An 18,354-nucleotide genomic window follows, 5' to 3' on the forward strand; every position below is an offset into this window, starting at 1 on the left:
AGACAGTAGTTTGGCAAAAGACCAGATCCATAGTGCACTTTCTCCACTACTTACGCCTCGCTTAAGCATGTACAAATTTCTCGTGACATGATTTGTTGCCCACTTTGAACTGAGATTATGCCAAATGCATTGCTTTCTGAGTGTTCTACTTCCATCATTTGTGTATAGAGCACAAAAGGTTGTACCACTATACACAGAAGCAAGAGTCTAGCCATTTTACATTAGGAACAGTGGAATGCCAAACTTGAAGATTTCTTTGCGACTGTTCGGTCTCAGTAAAAGTGGTCTTCACAAAAACGGCTCTAGCACCTCAACCAAGTTGCAGGTGAGCCTGAAACTTGGCATAAGTTCATGTAGGGCCCTCAGGTACATACTGTACAAATTTCATCAAAATTGAAGATGGTCAAGCTGTGAGCGTCTTCTAAACTAGGACACTTGACATGGAATAAGCTTACTGTTAGTGAAATGGGATGTGAAACACGTGACAGGGATTTTAAATTGCTTGAATAATCTGCATGAGAAATTTAGACTTACCGTAGAACATGAACAAAAGAAAAGTATCAACTATCTGTACCTAAATATTGCAAGGCACAGCAACACATGCACAGCCAAAATTTATGGGAAAAATAAAGAGATTGACACCACAAGCCCTGCAACCTCATGTCACCCAAACATCCATAAACAGCCAGGATACAGGTCAGTACCACATAGGGCAACTAAAATACCTCATAGTGAAATGTAAATGTAGTGAAACAGATTGCAGTTGCCAATGGTTATACTGCTTGCATGGTTGAGACAGCCATAGACAAAGAGAAGAAGGACCAGATACGAACTGCACCACAAAAGAAAGACAAAAACAAATGCATATCTAGCATACCATTCATTGGCAATAGATCACAAAACATTGCAAATATTTTCAACAGTCGCAAAGTAAAAATTGGACTTTCTACAGGTAATAAACTACAACAAAAATAATACATAATACAACATCTCCCATACTCGGACTCTGAAATATGCAAAATAATGCCTGCAATGTTCCATGTTCTATCTAGGACAAACAGACCAAAATTTTAATACCAGGTACACATAGCACCTTAAAAGCCTGTACACACAACAGACACGCAACTTCGGAAGTAGCCACACACATACATAATCAGAACACTCATTTGGAAAAGTAGAGCAAAAGGTCAAAGCACCATACTGACTAAATAAATGGCAGAAAATGGATATCTTAGAAAAACTGGAGGTGTATTCACATTATAGAAGATATGAAGATAAAATACGAAATGAAAAACTTGAAAGTGAATCAGTGAATTTCTTCAGATGCTTCAACTCTACACTTAAATAAAAATAGTAACACATAGAAATAAGCACCATTGTAAAATAAATATAAGCAAATTATGATTAAGACAAAGACCCTCTGTACTAAATGCATTAAACTCTGTGGAAGACCTGAAACATTATCTTTGTCCGCTACATCTAAAAAGTTGTTGTAAATGTTTCATTACTTAAGTAATTCTGAATGCATGCTGTGCACAGAAGAATGGGACCGGGGGGGGGGGATTTTTGATGAGTCTGAGATGTCCGCCTCGATAGCTGAGAGGTCAGTATGACGGAATGCCATGCCCAGGGGGCTGGGTTCGATTCCCGGCTGGGTTGGAGATTTTCTCCACTCAGGGACTGGGTGTTGTATTGTGTTCCTCATCATCATCTCATCCCCATCGAAGCGCAAGCCGCCGAAGTGGCGTCAGCTCAAAAGATTTGCACCAGGCGACCGGTGTACCCGATGGGAGGCCCTAGCCACATGACATTTCGTTTCATTTCATTCCAAGACTGTGTGCAAATGGTCCATAGAAAAAGCTAACTAAAAGTTCTTTCAAAATTTCACCTATAGCTACCAAAAAATTATGTAAAATGGCATAGTACACAGAGAAACACACACTTGAAAATGGGAATCATTCCCAATATGCAGCCTTCAAAATATAAATAAAAGAAAATTGTGACTGGTAGCAGAAAAGTTATTCATAAATAAATCCATTCACTTACTTAGTGAACGTACTGGTACTGAAATGAAAAATTACAGATAGAATGCTAAAATAATGAAATCTATCTTGATAAACTCTTTCACTACTAAAGATCATACTGCGGCTTCTCCTTTCAATAATTGTATAAAAATGGCAGATATTGAGGTAATCGATTGTGGTATAGAAAGTCAACTAAAATCGCTCAACAGCGGAAGGTCAACTGGACCAGTTGAGATACCTGTGAGGTTCATCTACATGGCTACCCTGAAAATCACACTTATCCCTGTAAATGACTGGCAGAGAGTTAATCATCTACATCTACATCTGCATCTACATGATTACTCTGCAATTCACATTTAAGTGCTTGGCAGAGGGTTCATCGAACCACAATCATACTATCTCCCTACCATTCCACTCCCGAACAGTGCGCGGGAAAAACAAACACCTAAACCTTTCTGTTCGAGCTCTGATTTCTCTTATTTTATTTTGATGATCATTCCTACCTATGTAGGTTGGGCTCAACAAAATATTTTCGCATTCAGAAGAGAAAGTTGGTGACTGAAATTTCGTAAATAGATCTCGCCGCGACGAAAAACGTCTTTGCTTTAATGACTTCCATCCCAACTCGCGTATCATATCTGCCACACTCTCTCCCCTGTTACATGATAATACAAAGCGAGCTGCCCTTTTTTGCACCCTTTCGATGTCCTCCGTCAATCCCACCTGGTAAGGATCCCACCTTCACAATAATTCACTATTATTCCACTCTTGAGCAGCAAGCGGAAAAAATGAACATATGTATCTTTCTGTGCAATCTCTGATTTTCCTTATTTTATTATGATTATCATTTCTCCCCATGCAGGTCGGTGTCTCCAAAATATTTTTACATCCAGAGGAGAAAGTTGATGACTGAAATTTCATGAGAAGATCCTTCCACAACAAGAAATGCCTTTTTTTTTAATGATGTTCATTCCAAGTCCTGTGACATGTCTGGGACACGTTTCCCCTGTTAGTCAATAATATAAAATGTGCTGCCCTTCTGTGAATTTCAGTAGTGTGCTGTTACTCCTATCTGGTAAGCATCCCACACTGCAACACTGCAAAGCAGCACTCCAAAAGCGGATGGACAAGCATAGTGTAGGCAGTCTCTTTAGTAGATCTGTTGCACCTTCTAAGTGTTCTGCCAGTAACATGTAGTCTTTGGTTTGCCTTCCCCATGACGTTTTCTGTGTATTCTTTCCAATTTAAGTTGTTTGTAATTGTAATTCCAAGGTATTTAGTTGAATTTAAGGCATTTAAATTTGATTGATTTATCGTGTAACTGAAGTTTAACAAACTGCTTTTAGCATTCATGTGGACAACCTCACACTTTTCATTATTTAGTGTCAGTTGCCAATTTTTTTCTAATTTGTTTTGCAGTTTATTTCGGACTTTACAGGGTCTGATTTCAGGAAAACTTTCATCTGCATTGCTCCACATGAACAAGGCATTCATATTTTTCACTTCGTACTTGTTGTGACCAAACATTAACATATTTATGAATTTCCAGGGCACTGTGCTTTCTAAGCATTTCCTCACATGAAAAGTGATGCTGTGGTCCTTTTACAGTGTGCCAAATGGTGTCACTGAAATGGTGCAATATTTGCTGAAAGAAATAATTTTTCTGCAGCAAACACTTTGTCATAGACATTTAGCTAATTTCACTTCTGTTGTGGATTATCAAGCAGCCCAGAGGTAAAATGAGAAGAAATGTTATGCCTACATCCTAGTATACGAGGGGCGTTTGAAAAGTCCGTGCAAACTTCGAGAGATGGCACTGACGGCACATATTGAAGTCATGTTTAGTTAGTAGCATCTTTGGAAAGAACGCACACCAAGTTTCAGCCATATTGGTCTATTTCTTTGTGTTTGGCATTCGTGTGAATCAAGGAAGTCGAGTGATTTTCAAAAAATGGACAAAAAAGAATTTCGTTTGGTGATTAAACATTACTTTATGAAAGGCAAAACGCCTCAGGAGACTAAAGAGAAGCTTGATGAACATTACAGTGACTCTTCCACCTTCGATTAGAACAGTTTATAAGTGGTTTCAAAATTTTCGAAGTGGCCATATGGGCACAAGTGATGCTGAACGTTCTGGATGCCCTGTGGAGGTTATGACTCCAGAAATCATTGATAAAATCCATGATATGGTGATGGATGACAGAAGAGTTAAGGTGTTTGTGATTGCTAGTGCTGTGGGCATCTTGAATGAATGGGTAAATAATATTTTGCATAAACATTTGGACATGAGAAAGCTATCCGGGAGATGGGTTCCGCGATTGCTCGCACTTGACCAAAAACGGAATCGTGTGAAGTGTTGCAAGGATGGTTTGCAGCTGTTCGGGAAGAATCCTCAGGATTTAAAGCATTGTTTCTTCACTGTGGATGAAACATGGATACATTACTATACTCCTGAGACCAAACAACCATCTAAACAATGGGTTACCAAGGGAGAATGTTCACCAAAAAAGGCGAAGACCAGTCCTTCAGCCGGAAAGGTTATGGCAACTGTTTTTTAGGATTCGCAAGGGATAATCCTCATCGACAATCTGGAAAAGGGTAAAACTATTACAGGTGCATATTATTCATCGTTATTGGACTGTTTGAAAATGAAGCTGCAAGAAAAACGCTGGCGATTGGACCGCAAAGAAGTTCTTTTCCATCATGACAGTGCACCAGCACACACCTCAGCAGTTGTGGTCACAAAATTAATGGAAATAGGATTCCAACTCATTTCACCCTTCAACCCCCCCCCCCCCCCCCCCTCCCATTCTCCATACTTGGCTCCCTCGGACTACTATTTGTTCCCCAATTTGAAGAAATGGCTGGCGGGACAAAGATTTTATTCAAACGAGGAGGTGATTGCAGCAACTAATAGCTATTTTGCAGACTTGGACAATTGCTATTATTCGGAAGGGATCAACAAATTAGAACAGCATTGGACGAAGTGTCTAAGTCTAAAAGGAGACTATGTCGAAAAATAAAAAAGGTTTACCCCAAACAGGTAAATAGTTTTTATTTTTGCACCTCGTACGTGCCTTCAAAACATTTGTCCTGACATACAAGCAAACAACTCACAAAATACATCTCCAGTTATGTCACACAAATGGCAGTGAAGACTGACCATTTGTCATGATCTATATGGCAGTGTCAGAGTGTCACTAGTAAGATGTCACAAAAGCCAAGCTGGTATGTGAACCATCTGTATGTACTTTAACACTTGGTGTAATTTGTACTAACATGACAGTATTATGGGAAGGACAGATTGCTACTCATGATATTGTGGAGATGCAGAGTCACAGACAGGCACACAAAAAAAGACAGCTAAACACATGAGCATTTGGCCAAAAAGGCCTTCTTCTAAAGTAGACAACGCACAAACATTCAAACAGGTACAACTCATTTGCACATGGCCACCATTCTTCTGGAGAGACAATGGTCACGTGTGTGAGTTGTGCATTTGTTAATATATGTGTTCTCTACTTTAGAAGACTTTTGGCTAAGTGCTCACATGTTTTGCAGTCTTTTTGTTGTACCTGTCTGTGATTCAACATCCCCACTATATGGTGAATAGCAGTCTGTCCTTTTCATAATATTGCCATTATTCCATACTGGGTTTTACATTGTTTGACTTGGTGTTAATTACATTAAATGCTGACTTTCATGCAAGCGGCTCCCATATCTATGATGTTTTACACTTCTTGTGGTCGACACTGTGATGTTTCAATCATTTCTACACTACTGTATAGTTCGTGATGTGCAGACAAACTGATGCATATAACATAACTTTTGTGTTACGTAATTAACTGTGGCATGTTTCTCATGACTTCTAGTTTGTTTGAAACTGCCTATAATTATTATTATTCCTTTTTGTTTTTGCCTCTAGGTTGCTCAGCAATGCCACATAAAGGAGAAATTTGCTTAGTGCCAGTGACTTGAAGTGAAGTGTTTGTTTAGAAAAGAAAACAGACTGTTGTAGGAAAAATACTTCTTTCAAGAAATATAATGAGTCTGTGATAAAAGACTAGTTAGAGTAAAATTTCTATTTTAATACTGGTACAAAGTTACACTTTCATTTAGGGTAACTTTAGACCAGTATAATTTTTCCTGTATCTAATGCTCTGTGTAAATTTAGATTATGCCAAGAGGAAGTCAGGTGTTAATGATAAGTAAAAACAAACAGTGATACTTTGAAATATCAAGATATTTGTATAGACCTGGCGTTACATCACTGTTACAGGAAGCTCTCTTCACAGGCAGTGCAATTAAAGTGCTATCACAAGTGTAATAGTTTGTAATAGTATGCAAACACAACCAATATCCTAACTAGAATAATAATAGGTAATAAAACTGTTGCTTTTAGTACAAAATAATGCAAGTATGTGGAGCAGCATTCATTTCAAACATAGGTGTAACTGAAACAAAGGTACTCTGACTGGTAAAAAGTTACCCTGATCGACTACTCCGACAATCACGTGGTCTCCACGCAGTGCGAGCTGTCATAGCTGGCAGCTACTCACGTTTCACTGCAACAGTTGACAACCGATAGGGGTCTGCGAATGGTATCTCACGTCGTCACCCCGAGTTGAAGTGCAGGAGTTTAGTCGACAGAGTTTTAGGGTCACCGTACAGTAAAAGGCCGTAGAGCTCGAATGACAGTTTTTAAATCATAGGGCTGCAGTTTTGTCCAGTCGGTTGTCAGCCTCGCCGTGCCTAAAAGTGTGGCATGTGTGTAACAGATGCCTCCATTTCAGATCCTGACACTGTGCACCGAGATAATGGGTGAGAGGACCCCGGCAGACATGTGGCTGCCCTGCAACGGCGTGACGTTGCTGGAGTGCCTCAAGGACACGTACGAGAACAATAAGCTGCTGGCGCACCGCCTCATCACCAAGTACCCGCCGCAGGCACTGCAGCTGGAGGTGAGTGGCACACATTGCACAGGCCGGAGCAGCACCCACAGGAGAATTTTACTTCCCACGGACACCTCGTACGTTTTCGACCCTCACACGTGTCGACACTGAGAGGGGCCTGCGCAGTTTGTCAGCTACGTTGCTCGAGCTTTTTATGGTAATCAAAAAATGTAGCTGTAAATGAGTTTGAAATGAGAGGGCAAGAAAAATACAGTGAAACCCCACTTTTACACTTTCCAAGGGACTTTGCAAAAATGTGGGAAAATGTGAGCATTACGTGTCGTATACCCCACTTTCATTTTTGCGCTTTATGTATGATGTATATACATAATAGGCATCAGAACAATTTTCAGGGACTCTTTTTGCTATCTAAAAATAGTTATGTGAATTAGGCGTTACCTACTAACAGATCCAGGGTACAGCTGTGGGCACTTGCATGGCACCATCCTATGCCAACCTATTCATGAGCCATCTAGAGGAATTAGAGGAATTCTTCCTAAACACCCAGAATCCTAAATCCCACAACTGGTTCAGATTCATTGATGACATCTTGCCAATTTGGATCGAGGGTGAGGACACCCTTTGTACGTTCCTCCAGAACCTCACAACTTCTCCCCCATTTTCTTCACCTGGTCGTACTCAACCCAACAAGCCACCTTCCCAGATGTTGACCTCCACCTCAAAGATGGCTACATCATTACCTCCGTCCATGTCAAACCTACTAAAACCTACTAACCACCAGCAAACCTCCACTTTGACAGCTGTCACCCGTTCCATACCAAGAAATCCCCTCCGTACAGTCTAGCTACCTGTGACCGTTACATCTGCAGTGACGAGCAATCCTCCTCGAAATATACCGAGGGTCTCACTGAAGTGTTCACAAAATGTAATCATCCTCCCAACCTTACACAAAAACAAATCTCCCACGCCTTATATTTCCAGTCTCCCCAAAGTCCCACCATCTGGTCACAGTGGAATGTTACCCTCATAACTCAGTACCACCCAGGACTGGAGCAACTGAATTACATGCTCCACCAGGGTTTCAACTACCTCTTGTCGTGCACTGAAAGGAGAAACGCCCTGCCCACTATCTCTCCCAGCCCTCCGACAGTGGAATTCCACTATCCACTTAACCTACACTATATAATCGTCCATCGCTACACAACCCCTGCTCCCATCTCCTTATCTCTTGTCTCATATTCCTGTAATAGAACTAGATGCAAGACCTGTCCTAGACATCTTCCCACCACCACCTACTCCAGTCTGATCAGAAACATTATCTGTCTCATCAAAGGCAGGGCTATCTGTGAAACCAGTCATGTGATCTACAAGCTGAGGTGCAACCACTGTGCTGCATTCTATGTGGGCATGACAACCAACAAGCTGTCTGCATGAATGGCCACAGACAAACTGTGGCCAAGAAACAATTGGACCACCTTGCTCCTGAGCATGCTGCCAAACATGTCATCTTTCATTTCAAAGACCACTTCACAGCCTGTGCCATATGGATCCTTCCCACCAACACCAGCTTTTCTGAACTGCACAGGTGGGAACTTTCCCTGTAATATATCCTACGTTTCCATAACACTCCTGGCCTCAATCTTTGTTAGTCATTGTCCTCTTCCATCCAGCCCCTTCTCTGTTCCCATTCCAGTGCTACACTACCCTCATTCCTCCATTGCACCCAGTCTTTTTACTTCTCTCCTTTTATGCCATCCCCCTTCCCACAGCTCCTCTCTCGTCCGTCTGACCTCCTGACTGCACATAGCTGCTCTACCCTCTTTCCACCTCGTCCTACACGCTCCCCAAAAGCACGTCACTGTCTGCCACCGTACCCTACTATCCCTCCCCCTCCTCCTCCCCGCCCCAGCCTCCTCCACACCACAACCTATCGCCACTCCCATCATGCACTGGTGCTGCTGCTCACAGTGTGGCCTCTGCCTGAGACTCCAGTTGTGTATGTGTGAGTTGCAGTTGTGTGAGTGTTAACGTGTGTATGTATGTGTGTGTGTGTGTGTGTGTGTGTGTGTGTGTGTGTGTAGTCTAATTTTAACGAAGGCCTTACTGGCTGAAAGCTATATTTGTGACAGTCTTTTCATAGTTCCTATCTGCGACTCAGCATCTCCGCTGTATGGTGAGAAGCAACTTTCCTTTTCACAATATCGTTACCTTCCATCCTCGATTTTCCATTGTTTGATTTTTGCTATGTAAATTTTGTAATATGTTTAGTTGCTGATGTAACTGGAACTTGTAACTGTCTGGGAAGTAGAAATGTGTGACTTAATTGCATACATCATAATTGATGTTTTTGGAAACCCTGTAACTGTCATCTGTTATTTAAATAATGAAACTCTGTACCAGTTACGTATTCTTTCATGCTTACCACAGTTAGTTTCAAGAATTTATTGTCACTGTAAAGTGCAAATATTAACCTAATTATTTTGTGTGCTGTTTGCGTTTGTGTTGGTCTGCATCTCTTGCACATTAGTTGTCTTTTTGAGGTTATAGAGTACTGTGTCTGCTCCATTAGGCGGAAAACTACAAACACACAAACTATCCCTTACATTGCTTGTTTGTGAAATATCACAAAAATAATGAAATATTGCTTTTAAACCAAAAACATCAGAGCAACACAAAGAGAGCTGCAAGCTACTAGCACTATACGTGGTCAAACAACAAAACATGTGAAATATGTGCACCTTTGCGTTAGATATAATGCAAAAGTTTCATGGTGATCACAACAATCATGAAGCGGCGCATGCAGAAAATTTCGAATATGACTATGAAGGGCTTTGATTGTATTAATTCCACAACCTGTCAGCAAGAACAGTCTCGTATCGCAGCTACAGCTTGTTGACCTGCAGTGGCAACAACATCGATTTTGCAACAGTTGTTGGTGACGCAGCTATGGATGAGAAAATCATTTCTGAAGAAGACAAATTTGTTGACATAGAATATGAATGTAAACAGTGAAAAGTCCGTGATGGAAAAACAGTGATATGGAATGGATAGACTTCACCTCACTACCTAGAGGAGCCTTCGATATGCAGGCATGCACAATGAAATTGAATGCTAGAAGCTCTTCCGTTTTGTAAGTCGTTCATTGGAAGCAGAAAACTGACACACATTCACACACGCATGGCCTCTGTCACCTCTGGATCCTAAGGTATGACTGCAACTGTGTTCGAGGTTAGCAGCAATCTTGCTGGAGTGGGTCATGGGGGTACAGAAGAGGTATAAGGCAGGGAGGGGGAGGGATAGTAAGGTAGGGGTGGGGGAGGATATATGATCCCTGTTATTCACTCCACCCCTCCCACAGTGATATTCCACCACCCCCCTGAACCTAGGCAATATCTTCGTGCATCTCTACTCCACCCCAGCTCCCAAACCTTGGCCTCGTGGCTTGTATCCCTGCAGTAGATCGAGATTCAAGACCTGTCCAGTACATCCACCCACTGCCACCTACCCCATTCTGGTCACAGGCATCTCCTACCCCATAAAAGGCAGGGCCACTTGCGGATGCAGCCATGTGGTTTACATTCTACATGGGCATGACAACCGACAAGGTGTCTGTCTGCAAGAATGGCCACTGCCAAACTGAGGCTGAGACAGCTGAATCCTCCTATTGCTGAACATGCTGCCCAACACAATATGCCTCACTTTAATGACTGCTTCACAGCTTGTGCCATCTGTATTCTTCCCATCAACACCAACTTTTCTGAACTGCACAGATAGGAGCTCTCCGTATAACATATCCTTCATTCACCTAATGTCCCCTGCCTCGACCTTTGCTCCACCTACATATCTCCTTCCCTGCTTCCACTCCTCTACCACACCTGCATAATCTGTCTTTCAGTGCTGACAACTCAAGAGTGTGACCAGCTAGCACTGATCAGCCACAATGGTATGAATCTCAAATGGAAATTATGTGGACGTGTGTGTTTGCACATTATACAAATGGTCATCTTCAAATTTGGTACATGTTTGTAGCAAGTAATATGAAATCAAATTAAGGCTGTTGTAATACAATACAATGAGTAAACAAAAAATAACATTCAAAACATTTAGTAAACTTTCGTGATCATGTCTCATATTACCGTTTCTGTCATTAATATAACAAAATAATTTATTTAATTGGATAGGTAAAAAATCTACTCACCAAGCGGCAGCAGAACACACACATAAAAGACGGTTGTAATTGGCAAGCTTTCGGAGGCAATGGCTCCTTCTTCAGGCAGAAGAGTTGAAGGGGAAGGAAGAGGAGTGAAGAAAAAGGACTGGAGAGGTCTAGAAAAAAGGATAGATTTCAGGAAAGTCACCCAGAACTGCAGGCCAGGGGAGACTTACCGTTTGGGTTATTCCTTCTCATCCCAAACATTAAGTCTCTTCCGACCTGCAGTTCTAGGTGACTTTCCCGAAATCTAACCCTTCTCCCAAACCTCTCCAGTCCTTTTCCTTCACCCCCTCTTCCTTCCCTTTCAACTCTTCTGCCTGAAGAAGGAGCCACTGTCTCCGAAAGCTTGCCAATTACAACAGTCTTTTATGTGTGTGTTCTGCTGCCACTTGGTGTGTAGATTTTTTTCTACCCATTTAAATAATTTTGTCAATAATTGATTGTTTTTGTTGTTATAAAATAATTTATTTAGGTTACCAGTTAATAGTAAGATCGGTAGTGGAAGGTGTGGTGAAGTGGCAAGGATGACAGAATAGCCACTGCATATTTTTTGTCCAGAACACCGCTGCCGCCTGTTGAGAAGTGGTCATATTACCTCTAATATACATCGCCATTGTTGTCAGTGAGACTGATGGAGGAAATTTGTCCCTTTATCTTGTTGGGGCACCCACGAGGATAGTAATAATTTTTGACAATATTAATGTTTAAACACTGTCTTCTGGTGTACAAACATGGTTTCTTGTTATTTATGCCAGTTTGATAGTTTCTGCTGTGGGTCACAAATGCCAACAACATGTTGTCCTATCAGAAAAGTAGCCACACTACTCGCTGGGAAAGTGCCAAGGTGTTTACCCAAATAAAGAGTTAGTCGCTTCCAAAACACATGCATAATGTAACAGATAAAACTGATTTCTAATCACTGTTATGGATGAAGCTATTATCCAACATTCCATCGCTTTGTGACAATTTTGAATTAATTAAGTAATATTATTTTAAACTCTGTTTTCTTGGGCTAGGGCTGATACAAAAGTCTGATTCAAAATGCTCTGCTGCAGCCACTTGGTATTCTTTTAGATACCAGGATGTGAAGACGTGTAGAAAATGTCCCCATAAATCAGAAAAACAAACATGGGCTACCATTGCTATGGCAATGGCCACAGTACCCCCTTGGGTATGGAAAACTGCATATATTTCCAATAATTTATTTTCTTTTTGACTTGAAGATATTTGGTGTGTTACCTTACGTTATGCTGGAAGCCCTGGAAGTTAACAAACATCTTGCTCACGGTCCAGATCTAATCCTAAATGACCGATGTCACTCTCAAAAATTTTGCGGAAGCAAGCAGTTTCCCAAATGCCAGAAAAGGTGGGAGTGTCTGCCAGTGCAGAGTTAAACAGTTTAATGTTTTAAAGGCCTTTCTAATGCTCCTATCATTATCAAACGATGGAAAATCCAGGATGGAATGTAACAATACGAGAGAAGGAAAGCTGCTTTCACCATGTAGTGGAGGTGCTGAGTCACGATAGGCACATAAAACACACACACACACACACACACACACACACACACACACACACACAAGCGCAACTTGCACACCCATCTGCAGTCTCAGAGAGCTGAAACTACACAACATAGATTAAACTCAGTAGGTTAAGAAAATAATTTTTTTGCAAAATAGCTTCTTTTGGACCCAAATCCGTTACTTCCCCCTTAAATAGCAATCTCCCTCCCTCCTGTTCATCTTCCTGAGCATAACTAGAGTGCTACAGCCCCTGCGTGACCGCCCCTCTCAGTTTTTAGGCTCCGGCAGTTCACTTTTGCACTGTGTGGCGTGTGATTGCAGGATGAGACGCAGTGCCTCACGCTGCTGCGGGCAGGGCTCACCCTCTGCGAGAGCTCTCGTCCCCCAGACTCGGTGACGGCCGCCTACCTGCTGGCGACCCTCGCCAGGTTCACGACGCGCCCGTCTGCCGTGCGGAGGGCGGTGGACTTGGAGTCTGGGTCGGAGAGCCCGCTACCCCTGGACCGTATGTGCTTTGCTGAGGTGGCATCTCCTTATGTTAGGGTCACTAGTGTGGAGGTATTCTACATGAATCTGGAGAGCCTCCCCCTGAAATGCTTGAAACCATCTGTAATAGGGACATAAAATTTAACAGTGTTTGGTACATTATATTATTGACAATAGAATGTATTTTACTTTTAGACATCTACTTCTACATCCGTGCTCTGTAAGGCACCGAAAGTGCATGGCAGAGGGTACCTCCCATTGTATGAGTTATTAGGGTTCCTTCCTGCCCCATTCACATATGGAGCATGGGAAGAATGATTGTTTAAAGCCTCTATGCACTCTGTAATTATTCTAATCTTGTCCTCGTGATCCCTATGTGAGCAGTACGTTGGGGGTTGTAGTATATTCCTAGAATCATCATTTAAAGCAGGTTCTTCAAACTTTGTTAATAGACTTTCTCAGGGTAGTTTACATCTATCTTCAAGAGTCTTCCACTTCAGTTCCTTTGTATCTCTGTAACACTCCTATGGATCAAACAAACCTGTGACCATTTGTCCTGCCCTTCTCTGTATACGTTCAGTATCCCATGTTAGTCCTGTTCTGTATGGATCACACACATCAAGCAATATTCTAGAACTGGTCACACAAGTGATCTCCTTTATAGACTGATTGCACTTCCCCACTATTCTTCCAATAAATAAAGTCTACCTCCTGCTTTACACCCAACTGAGCCTATGTGATCATTCCATTTCATATCCCTACCAACACTCAACACTCAACAATTTGTATAAGTTGTCTGATTCCAACAGTGACTCACTGATATTATAGTCATAGGGTTTCATATTTGTTTTTGTTTTGTGAAGTGCACAGTTTTACATTTCTGAATATTTAAAGCAAGTCGCCAATCTTTCCACCACTTTGAAATCTTATCTGGATCTGACTGAGTATTTATGCAACGTCTTTCAGGCAGTACTTCACCATAGATAACTGCATCATCTGCAAACAGTCTGAGGTTACTATTAATATTATCCACGAGGTCATTAATATAAAACATGAGCAGTAAGCATCCCAAGACACTTCCCTGAGTCAACTACCAAGACATCTGTCAAGTAATGCTGTTATGAAATAAATTTTCATAATTCAACAACTTCAGAAATAACTGTTCCAGCTAAAATTTAACAAGTACTGTAGCTACACCAACATCAAAGCAGCAAACTTATACAGTAGTGACGGCAACTAAGGCAGCGATAGTGTATAGATATCAAGACCACCTGATACAACCTTAAAATGGCAATCATACCAAAATACGCCTGTTGTAGTAAAAATATAATCGAACACAGCAGCGTCTTGGTCTCATAGCATAATATATAATGTCCTTTTCTGTATTGTTGAAAATTTAGAAAGTATATTCAGGATATGTTTCTTACTATCAACTCTTAGGGCAGTATCATCTGCAAATCATAAGCACTGATTGCCAATTCTTTTCACTATAATTCCAGCTGTTTTTCCTTTCAAAATCCTCACAGTTCTTGTGATGAAAGAATTAAACATGTAAAGAGAAAATAAGCATCTCCTGTTAAATTTTAGGATTAATCTGTTTTCCAGTAACCTCTATTCTCTCTCTCCTTTTTTTGTAAACATTTTTTGTTCTTCCCCAGGTGACTCTACATATGAAGACATGATTCTGGCCATAGTGAAATTGCTGCAGGACCGCCTGATAGATTTGGTTAATGCCGCCAACAGAAACTTGTTGGAAGCTTCTGCGACCCACCCTATGTACGGGCCACTGTTCTGCATACGGCACCTCCTGCAGGGTGTCGACTTCAGGTGAGGACCGGAATGCTGCTGTTGTCGTCATGTTTGAATTCGGTAGCAGTGTTAGAGAGCACAACATTCTGAACTAAAAACAGCTGTATGTAGTGTTTTACGTGTGAACTACAAGCAGATAGAAAGGCTGGCCAGTGCTTTGGAGGGAGGGTTCAGAAACATCTGCATACGGAAGTAATGACTGCAATTCAGCTGAAGTACAATTTTCTTTATCTGCATCGCTAACAGAGAAGTTGTGACCAGTTTTGTAGCACTTTCACTGTAGCCATTGCATTACGTGTAACATGATATTAATGTTAAATATCATAGGAGTAAATGTTCCCACAACTCACTTGATAGTAATGCTCTGAGTGGTTGACAACTGCAGAAACAGGAAAAATCATGGAGCTTACAGTGACCTTCTATGTGCCAATCAATCAATTGATCCACTGTGCAGTGCTTGGTGGCTACCTTTACTCCATCCCCTGTTTGAATTTCAGAACTTTCCAGAGTCATAACTATATTAATTTAAAAAAGGGAAAGTCCAGGATGGAAAAACAATAATATGGAAAGGATAGATTGCTATTCCCTACATAGAGAAAGTGTTGAGTTGCAGACAGGTCCATTGAAAAGGATTGCTAAAATAATTAATCTTTGAGACAAACTCCTTCTTTCAAAGTAGTAGTCCAAGGACTTAATTTGGAATGGTGGAGAGCAAGGGCCAATTACACAGAGAGTTTTAATATTGACCAAAACTCACCGAATTCTATAGCATTAGAAAATGACCGCAGAGACAATTACTGGATCTTGGTACTTTTTTGGTCACTTATTAATCGATGTTGCAAAGACCACACTGTGCACACATTTTAATCATGAAAGGAACTTCCCATATAACCAAATATATGAGCTAACATATACTGCTACAGTCGCTTTAAAATTGGAAGATGAGCATTAGCAAATCAAAGAGCGTAATAATTAGTCACAAAACCGAGTATGGACAAATAAAAAGTAATTGGCCTGGTAGGTGCTTATTAACTAATTCACAGTAACTGGCTTGAGCTGGCCCCAAACGCGGAATGGTTGCTCAACTCAGAACAGATTATAAAACATACAAATAGAAAATACATTAAAGTTACATACCATGTAAGTGGCAAATAGCACATGGGCTCTGTCATGACAGAAGAAATGAGGACAAACGTCTGAGTCCTTTCAACCTACAAGTAGTTTAATAGAGTACAGTCTACATAACTAAATAAACTACGACACACACTGTATGTTTTGACATTAACTGACAATAAAAAGTTAAAGGTACCTGAAATTAGAAAATGCATGCACTGGTAGTGCATGTAGAGACAAATTTTTCTACATAAAAGTAAACTGACAAAAACATTTTAAAGGTATCTAAAGTCTGAAAGTGCGCGCACGAGTAGTGCAAGTGAAAGCAAGTGTTTTTAGATTGAGTCTAGCAGAGAATAATTAAAAAATTTGAAATGTACTTAAAACTAGAAAAGAATGCACTAGTAGTGCAGATAAAGGGAAATATTTCCAGATTAAAGTAATCAACAAGAAATTTTAAAGATATCAAACTTAGCCCCACATGAACCATGGACCTTGCCGTTGGTGGGGAGGCTTGTGTGACTCAGCGATACAGATAGCCGTACCGTAGGTGCATTCATAATGGAGGGGTATCTGTTGAGAGGCCAGACAAACGCGTGGTTCCTGAAGAGGGGCAGCAGCCTTTTCAGTGGTTGCAGGGGCAACAGTCTGGATGATTGACTGATCTGGCCTTGTAACACTAACCAAAACGGCCTTGCTGTGCTGGTACTGCGAACGGTTGAAAGCAAGGGGAAACTACAGCCGTCATTTTTCCCGAGGGCATGCAGCTTTACTGTATGGTTAATGATGATGGTGTCCTCTTGGGTAAAATATTCCAGAGGTAAAATAGTCCCCCATTCGGATCTCTGGGCGGGGACTACTCAAGAGGACATTGTTATCAGGAGAAAGAAAACTGGTGTTCTACGGATCGTAGCGTGGAATGTCAGGTCCCTTAATCGGGCAGGTAGGTTAGAAAATTTAAAAAGGGAAATGGATAGGTTAAAGTTAGATATAGTGGGAATTAGTGAAGTTCGGTGACAGGAGGAACAAGACTTTTGGTCAGGCGAATACAGGGTTATAAATACAAAGTCAAATAGGGGTAATGCAGGAGTAGGTTTAATAATGAATAAAAAATAGCAGTGCGGGTAAGCTACTACAAACAGCATAGTGAACACATTATTGTGGCCAAGATAGACACGAAGCCCACGCCAACTACAGTAGTACAAGTTTATATGCCAACTAGCTCTGCAGATGACGAAGAAATTGAAAAAGAAAAGAAATTATTCAGATAGTGAAGGGAGACGAAAATTTAATAGTCATGGGTGACTGGAATTCGGTAGTAGGAAAAGGGAGAGAAGGAAATGTAGTAGGTGAATATGGATTGGGGGTAAGAAATGAAAGAGGAAGCCACCTGGTAGAATTTTGTGCAGAGCATAACTTAATCATAGCTAACACTTGGTTCAAGAATCATGAAAGGTGGTTGTATACATGGAAGAACCCTGGAGATACTAAAAGGTATCAGATCGATTATATAATGGTAAGACAGAGATTTAGGAACCAGGTTTTAAACTGTAAGACATTTCCAGGACTCTGACCACAATCTATTCGTTATGAGCTGTAGATTAAAACTGAAGAAACTGCAAAAAGGTGGGAATTTAAGGAGATGGGACCTGGATAAACTGACTAAACCAGAGGTTGTACAGAGTTTCAGGGAGAGCGTAAGGGAACAAATGGCAGGAATGGGGGAAAGAAATACAGTAGAAGAAAAATGGGTAGCTTTGAGGGATGAAGTAGTGAAGGCAGCAGAGGATCAAGTAGGTAAAAAGACGAGGGCTAGTAGAAATCCTTGGGTAACAGAAGAAATATTGAATTTAATTGATGAAAGGAGAAAATGTAAAAATGCAGTAAATGAAGCAGGCAAAAAGGAATACAAACGCCTCAAAAATGAGATCGACAGGAAGTGCAAAATGGCTAAGCAGGGATGGCTTGAGGATAAATGTAAGGATGTAGTGGCTTATCTCACTAGAGGTAAGATAGATACTGCCTACAGGAAAATTAAAGAGACCTTTGGAGAAAAGAGAACCACATGTATGAATATCAAGAGCTCAGATGGAAACCCAGTTCTAAGCAAAGGAGGGAAAGCAGAAAGGTGGAAGGAGTATATAGAGGGTCTATACAAGGGCGATGTACTTGAGGACAATATTATGGAAATGGAAGAGGATGTAGATGAAGATGAAATGGAAGATACAATACAGCGTGAAGAGTTTGACAGAGAACTGAAAGACCTGAGTCAA

At 41.0% G+C, this 18,354-nt stretch overlaps 1 protein-coding gene across 1 annotated transcript in view; it reads left to right on the forward strand.

The window, feature by feature from the left end:
• Window positions 1-18,354, forward strand: part of LOC126424664 (thyroid adenoma-associated protein homolog) — a 249,010-nt gene that overhangs the window by 125,940 nt on the left and 104,716 nt on the right. The window contains 3 exon segments of the mRNA XM_050087394.1: window positions 6,818-6,985; window positions 12,995-13,178; window positions 14,818-14,986. Coding sequence (XP_049943351.1) covers window positions 6,818-6,985; window positions 12,995-13,178; window positions 14,818-14,986 — 521 coding nt within the window.

The sequence above is a fragment of the Schistocerca serialis genome, chromosome 10 (genome assembly GCF_023864345.2).
Source record: "Schistocerca serialis cubense isolate TAMUIC-IGC-003099 chromosome 10, iqSchSeri2.2, whole genome shotgun sequence".
Taxonomy (NCBI): domain Eukaryota; kingdom Metazoa; phylum Arthropoda; class Insecta; order Orthoptera; family Acrididae; genus Schistocerca; species Schistocerca serialis.